A 9,393-nucleotide genomic window follows, 5' to 3' on the forward strand; every position below is an offset into this window, starting at 1 on the left:
TTTGGATCATTTAAATATATATTTATTTGTCTTTTATATTTTGATGGAAAAAGACAACTTAATAAAAATGAAGACTATTCGACGAATCATTAAACTTTTCATTTGACCGGAAACGACCAAATCCTGGCTCCGGTGCGAGGATGAAATATTTGTCCGGTGATGGAAACTCAGCTCAGGAATGCGTTTTTCCCTCCTCCGTGTGTGCGTCGCGGATGTTTCTGTGACTGGCTGTGAGGTAAGAAGACGAGTCCGGCCCTCTTTTTCCTGCAGCCATCCATCCCATTGGTGCAGCCGGGCCCTCAGGAATGTACTCAAACTGTTTAAATAGCACTTGTGTCGGTAGGAGAAGTCAGTGGAGTAAGACTTAAAGCACCGGAATAAACCCCGGACAGGAGCTCAGAGAGACAACTATTTACCCGAAACTAAAGGAGGAGAAACGGGATACAAAATCGGACAAGCGAGGACTTTTTTTTCTTCCTGATATATATATATATATATTTTCAGAGGGAATTTCATTTTAAAGGTTTGTAGACTTTTATAACTTTTTAATATTTGTTTTGTATTAATGCCTCAGATGTGTCTCCCGTAACGGCGTGTTTGTTTGCTGTTCTTGGTTGCATCAGGGACCACTTGAGGTTTGGACATGATGCTGTGGGGCATCTTTTTGCTGTTGATGCTTTGGAGCTGTGAAGGAGCCAGATTGGCAGGTGAGAATGGAAAATGTCTGTTAAAACCTGTAAAATCTTTAGAAGTCGTTCCATATTTAAAGTGGCATTACTGCAGGGACTTTAATTGTGATCCTTTTCAGACTTAAAGTATTTTTGCAACAGGATTCTGTGATTAAAAAAACCTTTCTTATAATGTTTTTTCTGTTAATACTAAATATATTATATATATTTTTTTGGTGGGGGGGGGGTTCTTTGGTTTAATACATTTTTAATGCACACTGTCATTATTAGAAAAAATAATAACTTTTTCTTTTCTTTGACCGCAGAGAGTCGGGACGACAACAGTGTGTATGACTTATTCGATATGGTCCGGATAAACAAGAGAAACAAAGGACTGAGTTTGGTCAAAGGTGCAGATCCCAACAGCCCCGCATACAAAGTCCTCGACGCAGACCTGATCCCCCCACTGCCCGACAGCTCCCTCAGGGACCTCCTCGACTCCATCCAGGCTGAGAGGGGCTTCCTCCTCCTGGTCAACCTGAAGCAGTTCAAGAAAACCAGGGGCAGCCTTTTGACCATCGAGAAGAACGACGGATCCGGACCCGTTTTCCAGATCATCTCCAACGGGAAGGCGAACACTCTGGATGTGGTCTACTCCACCATGAACCAGCAGCAGGTCGTGTCCATCGAGGATGCTGATTTGGCCACCGGACACTGGAAGAACATCACGCTGTTCGTTCAGGATGACCGGGTGCAGCTTTTTGTTGGCTGTGAGGAGATCAATGTATCAGAGATGGATTTGCCAATCTCCAAAGTGCTGACCCAGGAGGTGGCAGACGTTGCCCGGCTCAGGATTGGAAAGGGATCTGTACGGGACAAATTCATGGTAAGTTCTAGTGTTTTAGCTCACACAATTACTAATTATGAAAAATAATATCAAGCCATGAAAGAAATTAAAGCTTTAATAGAAACGTGTCTCCTAATTGGAATTTATTGTCCTTCAGGGAGTGCTTCAAAATGTGCGCTTTGTCTTTGGGACCTCTCTCGATGCTATACTAAGAAATAAGGGATGCCAAAGTGGAGGTAAGTCTGAAAACTGTTGTTAACTGAGTGAATCTTATTCAGCTGCAAAATGCCACATTGTGCTCCAGTGGACGTAAATTAATGTGTCCACTCTCCCTTTCCCTTCTGCAGCTACCTTAACTGATGTCATGACCCTGGACAACCCAGTCAACGGCTCCAGCCCCGCCATTAGGACTGATTACACCGGCCACAAAGCCAAAGGTGAGACCTCTCCTCCCCAAAGTGTGCCTCTGCTCTACTCATCATTTTTAAGCTCTTAAGAGGTAAAGTAATTTATTGGATTCTTCTTTCTTGTCTTCAGATCTGCAGTCTGTCTGCGGTTTCTCTTGTGAGGACATCGCCGGCATGTTTAAGGAGCTTAAGGGACTCGGCGTCGTCGTTAAACAGCTGTCGAATGAGCTCCGCAAAGTGGTAAGTTCCAAGGGGCCACCAGAGTCTGCTCTTTGTCGTCATTCACTCCCTCTTTTTTTCCTCCCGTCTCCATCTTCCCCTCCGCTTCCAGTTAACGCATTCCCAGTGCGTAGCCACTTGTCGCTGTAATGGCAGACCCTGGCCAAGTTCTTAATGAGACCCATGTGAATACACAAATATGTTTGGCTGTCGGTTGCATTTGTACTGCTTCGCTAGAGCCAAGCAATGTCTTAATCACGGTGTCGGTCAGTGATTCATTTGTATTGGAACTTTGGCAAAGTGAAAGTTTTCCGTGCTCCATCCTGAGCAACTCTCTCTCTCTCTCTTTTCCCTCCAGTCTGCGGACAGCACACTGCTGAAAAATCAAATGAACATCCACAATGGAATTTGCATCCACAACGGCATCGTGCACAAGGACCAAGATGAATGGACCGTGGATAGCTGCACCGAGTGCACCTGCCAGGTGAGTGTCATATCACACCTGCTGGAATGCAACCTTTACTGAGGAAAGACGCTGCCATTTTTCCTGTATCCCTGCTGTAAGGAAGTGATAATAGTGTTTATGTTAGCACCTCCCTTTAAAACCGCATCTCACTCGACACTTCTTTTCAACTAGCAACAAAGCAGCATGGGAGCTTTTTTTTTTTTTTTCTCACCAGCAACCTCTAGTGAAGGTTGCTCATGTATTGTGTAATTAGTTAGGTGTTGGTGGGAGAGTGTTGGTGAGGATTATGTTTTCTATCAACACAGCAGGAGTGCCATGTCCCTGATAAAGATCCCTTCACTGTGAAATAGAGCAATTAGGCTTGGAACAGCACCAGCTCCGTAGCCAGTCGACCAGTCAGCTCACTCATTATTCTTGTACTAATTCATCTCTTCCTTTATCCAGAATTCTGCTACCGTGTGTCGCAAAATCTCCTGCCCTCTGATCCCATGTGCTAATGCCACCGTGCCAGACGGAGAGTGCTGCCCTCGCTGTGGAACACGTAAGCTTCTTTTAAAATCTGCCCGTTTAATTTCATCGGATTGTCTTTGTTTCCTTCTCGATATCTTATCCTCGAGGTAACTTTTGTCCCCCCTAGACTATGCAGAGGATGGTTGGTCTCCCTGGTCTGACTGGACCCATTGTTCGGTGACTTGTGGTCGGGGCATCCAGCAGCGCGGACGTTCCTGCGACCGCATCAACAGCAACTGTGAGGGCACCTCTGTCCAGACCCGTGACTGCTACCCCCAGGAATGTGACAAACGCTGTAAGTCTCTCAGCATTTTTTAGACAGCCATTGTGATGATAAATATTCTCCTTTTGAGAGCACGATGGACTAATTGCGTATGCGTTGCTCACAGTCAAACAGGACGGCGGTTGGAGCCACTGGTCTCCATGGTCTTCGTGCTCTGTGACCTGTGGTGAGGGCGTCATCACCCGGATACGCCTCTGCAACTCCCCCACACCGCAGATGGGTGGCAGGGACTGCCAGGGAGAGGGACGTCAAACGAAAATCTGCCAACAGTCACCCTGTCCTAGTGAGTTGAATATGAAGTAGCAATGTATAAAGAATATGTCAGAGTGTCTGAATTCAAGGGAACAAACTGAATGTTGTGTTTCATGATACTTTTTAGTCGATGGAGGGTGGGGACCTTGGTCACCATGGGACACCTGCACTGTTACCTGTGCTGGAGGAGTCCAGACCCGCAAACGCCTCTGCTCTGACCCTGTCCCCAAATATGGAGGAAAGGACTGTGTTGGTGATGCTTCTGTGTCTCAAGTGTGCAACAAACAGGAGTGCCCCATTGGTAAGCATTTAAGATTTAAAAAAATATTAAAGAAATAAGTCATTCACAACAAATTGCCCATTTAAAATGACCATTTCTTTTCTCTACAGACGGTTGTCTCTCCAGCCCATGCTTCACTGGAGCAAAGTGCACCAGCTTCCCCGATGGCTCTTTCAGGTGTGGCAGGTGTCCACTTGGCTACACTGGGAATGGCATCGCCTGCAAAGACATTGATGAATGTAAAGCGGTCCCCGATGCTTGCCACACACATAACGGAGTGCATCGCTGTGAGAACACTGAGCCCGGTTACAACTGTCTACCCTGCCCTACACGTTTCTCCGGTCCTCAGCCCTTTGGAAGAGGAGTGGAGCAGGCGACCGCTAAAAAACAGGTTTGAGTTATTACTTGCTCACTGTGCGTGTGGCTAGTAGGCTAGCGGCTTGCATTTCTTTTAATTCTGTGTCATTTTCTTTAGGTTTGCAAACCCCGTAACCCTTGCCAAGATGGGACCCAGGACTGCCATAAGAATGCAAACTGCATCTACTTGGGCGTCTTCTCTGAGTCCATGTTCCGCTGCGAGTGCAAACCAGGGTATGCTGGGAATGGCCGTATTTGCGGAGAGGACAGCGACCTGGACGGATGGCCCAACACCAACCTGCGTTGTGTGGAGAACGCCACCTACCACTGCAAGAAGGTAGCCAGACCCCACATGGACATGCTTAAATACTGAAGGCCATTATTACCCATCTGTACTCTATCATTGTGATGATTGGCTCCTTCACCGCTCCTTTGTTCCTTTACAGGATAACTGCCCCAACCTTCCCAACTCTGGCCAGGAAGATCATGACAAAGATGGCCTGGGTGATGAATGTGACCACGATGATGACAATGATGGGATCCCCGATGATAGGGTGAGTCATTGCAACAGTTTATTTTAGACCCAAAGTGTGCTTTTCCTCAGAGACCAGACATAGCAATCAGGAGCAGCCATCCTTCCTTTGGGCAGTAGGAATGTCAAATCTCTGTGCTTTTGTGCCTTCACCAGAGAGTGGAAAACATGTAGCACAGGATAAAGCCAGAATTGAGCACCAAGTGGCTTGTTGCCCATAATTCTTAGTGTGGATCTGGAAAGTTGGGCAAGAAAAATGCTGTGGTAAAAATGAACAGCACGCTTGCAGTGGAATATCACATTCCTGCAAAACTTAGAGAAAAAACAAAGCAGAGTTTTGTTCCTATTGATATAGTTTATATGCGTAATGATTCTTTTTAGTAATTTAATTGTGCTTTTGATATTCTCTTAAAATTTAGGACAACTGCCCAAGAGTGTACAACCCTGCCCAGTATGACGCAGACAGAGATGACATTGGCGACCGCTGTGACAACTGTGTGTTCGAGGCCAATACAGACCAAACGGACACTGACAACAATGGCGAGGGTGATGCCTGTGCTGTTGACATTGATGGTGATGGTAAGTGTTTTTTTTACCGATTTCCATCAAAGTTATTTCTAAATGCCTTTCCTTAGTCTTAAACAAGCATTTGCATAGTCCTGTAAACTAAAATAAGTGTGTCTCAACAGGCATTCTGAACGAGAACGACAACTGCCCATATGTTTACAACGTGGACCAGAGAGATACTGACAGGGACGGGGTGGGAGATCATTGTGACAACTGCCCTCTGGAGCACAACCCCGATCAGGTAACGTCAGATCTCATCTGTCCATTACAAACCAATTCTGGGTAACAGAGATCGATGTTTCATGCAACTATGTAGAAGTTACTGCTTTAATGACAGAGAGTAATGTGATGTCTTTGAGGGAAAATAGTGCACTGCTCCATATCTCTTTATTCATCCAGCTTTGGAACAAATATGAATGTGTAATTTTGCTGAGTGTGCAAGGACAGTGGACACTTGTCTGAAAGGACATTTCTTGCATACCTGAGAACAAGGGGCTACATTTAAATCAGCAGCACCTCTCACATTGAAGAACAGTGAAGGGAGTTATTTGAAGTGAGGACAAGGGTCTTACAGTGTGAGCAGGAAATCTCATCATAAAGGAATTCTGTTCTCCTGCAGTTCGACTCTGACTCAGATCGCATAGGAGACAAGTGCGACAACAACCAGGACATTGACGAGGACGGACACCAGAACAACTTGGACAACTGCCCCTACATACCCAACGCCAACCAGGCCGACCACGACAAGGATGGCAAGGGTGACGCCTGCGACCATGACGACGACAACGACGGCATTCCCGATGAAAAGGACAACTGTAGGCTGGCATTTAACCCTGATCAGCTGGACTCTGATGGTGAGTCAGTTGTCCAATGTTGTGTCATATGTGGTCTTTTGAAACATTGGTGCCTTCTACCTAAAAAATAGTGCATCAGTTAATTGGGTTTAGTTTTGTTTCTCCTTGTCCGTCTTTGTAATTTCCTTATTCCATGTTTTCCTCTCAGGCAATGGCCGTGGTGATGTGTGTAAAGACGATTTTGACCAAGACAATGTTCTGGACATCCACGACGTGTGCCCGGAGAACTTTGCCATCAGTGAAACAGACTTCCGCAGATTCCAAATGGTTCCTCTGGACCCCAAGGGCACCTCCCAGATTGACCCCAACTGGGTGGTCCGGCATCAGGGCAAGGAGTTGGTGCAGACTGTCAACTGCGATCCCGGCATTGCTGTTGGTACGTAACACACACAGATAGATATCTTGCTGCATGGATATAAAGTGATTGCGAACCGCTGCTAAACCATCTCTTCTCTTAATTCAGGTTTCGATGAGTTCAGCGCGGTGGACTTCAGCGGAACGTTCTTCGTCAACACGGACAGAGATGACGACTACGCTGGTTTCGTATTTGGCTACCAGTCCAGCTCACGCTTCTACACAGTGATGTGGAAACAGATCACACAGACTTACTGGTCCGTCACACCCACAAAAGCTCAAGGCTACTCAGGCCTGTCAATCAAAGTGGTAAACTCCACCACTGGGCCCGGTGAGCATCTGAGGAACGCCCTGTGGCACACCGGAGACACCGCAGGACAGGTGAGAGTAGATTCATTGATTCAGGGTTGGAGACATCATTCAACACATTGTTTGACACTTTTTTCATTCTAACCATTGCAATTCTTTCTGTTAAGGTGCGCACTCTGTGGCACGACCCCAAGAACATTGGCTGGAAGGACTTCACTGCCTACAGATGGCATCTGACCCACAGACCCAAGACTGGACTTATTAGGTAAGTTCAAAACCTCAGACGCATGCCCTTTCATTCCACTACAAAAATCTGCATAATTTATATCGCAGTAGCAATGAGCTCATGTGATTACGTCTTGTTTTTTAGAGTGGTCATGTATGAAGGCAAGAGAATCATGGCTGATTCTGGAAACATCTACGACACGACGTACGCTGGTGGGCGGCTAGGCTTGTACGTCTTCTCTCAGGAGATGGTTTACTTCTCAGATCTCAAATACGAATGCAGAGGTAAGCACAAAACAATAACTTGATATCTCAAAAAGAATGGCTCCATCACCTTAGACTTTATTTGTAACGTGTTTTCCCTCTATCATTTCTTTCAGACACATAATTGGACCACAGAGCCTTCTAGCAGAATGTTCGTCAGTATGAATATATATATAATACAAGACCTGGATCGACATCTCTTTAACTTTTTTCTCTTGAGAACTGCACATTGGAGGAATGACGAGCAAGTGAGTTAATGTGAGGTAAACTGACCTCAGGACATTAAGCCAAATGAAATTTGAATGACAATTCTCCACCAAACTCAAATTGTGGGCGCAGCTCTGCTCAGAAGAAATTGGCCCTCTCACTTTGTTGCTCTGATCTGCATTTTATTGCTTTTGCACACATGAACTGTTGGCGGTATTCCTCTGTGGACGAGGGACCAAAGGGAAGAGTGTTCCATGTTTTTAAATATTATTTTTGAGTTTAATAGACATCTGCTGTGGACTGTTCAGTATGAAGAAAGCAGTAGGAGAACTTTTCGTAGGCTGGGGTAGATATACCCCTTGAAGGAACTGATGAGGGACCATGGACAGTATGGACTGACTGTTACTATCAAAGAGAGTGAATGTTGTTTGTGTGTTTGTGCATGTGTGCCACCCAACAAGCATAGTTATGAAGACAACCCCATTGTTTTTTTTCACTTAGATTTTTTTTTAACGACCCCCACTCCCACGCAGACCTGTACACACGAGGTCTCGTATATAGCCAAGGCTTAGGGCTGGCCCAAATCATTTAAATATCTTCTCAGGAAAGAGCACTAGAAGAAACGAGGAGAGCACAAAATTCAGGACAGCACAGGGCCCCGAAGCAGGTGCACTTTAACAATGCTTTGGAACAGTAATTATTAGCAAATATTATGTTGATGTCTAATCTTTACTGAATGTGTCAAGTGACGTAAACAGCGAGGGCCAGTCTATTCCCATCTCGAGTAAACCATTGTTAGTATGGCTGTTTGTATGTACTTAGTCATCATAGAGGCTTTAATTCTCTCTCATCTCTACATTTTAACGATTTGCCCCAATTTATTCCAATTTACTGAAATCAAAATGCGCAAATGGAAAGATAAAGCATTGACCTGTTTTTTGACCAAAACAGTAAAAGTAAAGATCACTTACAGTATCTCTAAATATCCATACAGTGTGCATGACTGGTGTGCCTGAGCTTTTGTGTATAGGCCTTCATTTCTGACAAGGGAAAATCAAAGGAAACCCTTATGTACAAATATTACCTCATTAATTATTTTTGTATTGAGGCCAGCAATGCACAAGAATCAGTAGTCTTAGCATCAGAGTATAAATTGGTTGGCTTCTTTCTTTTTTTTAAGCAAGATTTTAGTATCATTTTTATGCTGTATATAAGATATTTTTGTAGAAGCCCAAACAGGAACGTAAAGGATTAAAGAAATGTTATCTGGACTATGTTTTGCTACATGTATTTCCTGTGCATTTGTTTTGATAAATTATTATGTTTGTTTTATGTTGAGGTTATTTCATTTGTGTAGATATATGCTATTTAAATAATTTATCTAGAAGCGTAGCCTCATATGGAAGCGTTTCTGTCTGTATAAACTTATTTGCACACTGACATGAGGATGTCTTTGTTATTTTGTATGTCTTTTTTAATATTAGTGAAGCTTTTCTATAAACTTTGTACTATAGTTTCTACCCAAAGTGCTGTTTATACTCCTACCTGGTATTTTGTAATGCCAAGTGAACAATAAACATTTTGAAAAAGTATCTTGGTCGGTTGGTGTCTTTTTGGGGCAAACAAACAGTTCAGTAGTCTCAAGACTCCTTTCTCAATGATAATCGGACGTCATATCTACTCTGATTGAGGTCTTCTCCCTAGAAAAGAAAAGAAAAGGAACTGAGCCAATGCGGTGTCAAGCGACAGGAATCCATTATTTAAGTCTGTTTAAGCCTTGGAGAAAGGGAGT

The 9,393-nt window shown here is 44.3% G+C and overlaps 1 protein-coding gene across 1 annotated transcript; it reads left to right on the top strand.

Annotated features, from left to right (window-relative positions):
- Window positions 1-382: 382 nt before the first annotated feature.
- LOC129103143 (thrombospondin-1-like) lies at window positions 383-9,184 on the top strand. The gene is made up of 22 exons (XM_054613445.1): window positions 383-523; window positions 624-707; window positions 995-1,554; window positions 1,673-1,751; window positions 1,863-1,952; window positions 2,053-2,162; window positions 2,500-2,625; window positions 3,052-3,148; window positions 3,245-3,412; window positions 3,507-3,683; window positions 3,780-3,953; window positions 4,043-4,323; window positions 4,408-4,626; window positions 4,736-4,843; window positions 5,241-5,400; window positions 5,511-5,629; window positions 6,008-6,242; window positions 6,391-6,618; window positions 6,706-6,977; window positions 7,073-7,170; window positions 7,276-7,415; window positions 7,511-9,184. Exons 2-22 carry the CDS (start codon window positions 644-646, stop codon window positions 7,516-7,518), a joined length of 3,513 nt encoding a protein of 1,170 aa, XP_054469420.1. The 5' UTR covers window positions 383-523; window positions 624-643; the 3' UTR covers window positions 7,519-9,184.
- The last annotated feature ends 209 nt before the right edge of the window (window positions 9,185-9,393 follow it).

This window comes from Anoplopoma fimbria, chromosome 15 (assembly GCF_027596085.1).
Source record: "Anoplopoma fimbria isolate UVic2021 breed Golden Eagle Sablefish chromosome 15, Afim_UVic_2022, whole genome shotgun sequence".
Classification (NCBI taxonomy): Eukaryota; Metazoa; Chordata; class Actinopteri; order Perciformes; family Anoplopomatidae; genus Anoplopoma; species Anoplopoma fimbria.

Coding starts and splice junctions, on each gene's coding strand:
- LOC129103143 (XM_054613445.1), top strand. CDS start 644: ATGATGCTGTGGGGCATCTTTTTGCTGTTGATGCTTTGGAGCTGTGAA. Junction 6,243..6,390: donor TGATCAGCTGGACTCTGATG/GTGAGTCAGTTG, acceptor TTTTCCTCTCAG/GCAATGGCCGTGGTGATGTG. Junction 7,171..7,275: donor CCCAAGACTGGACTTATTAG/GTAAGTTCAAAA, acceptor CTTGTTTTTTAG/AGTGGTCATGTATGAAGGCA.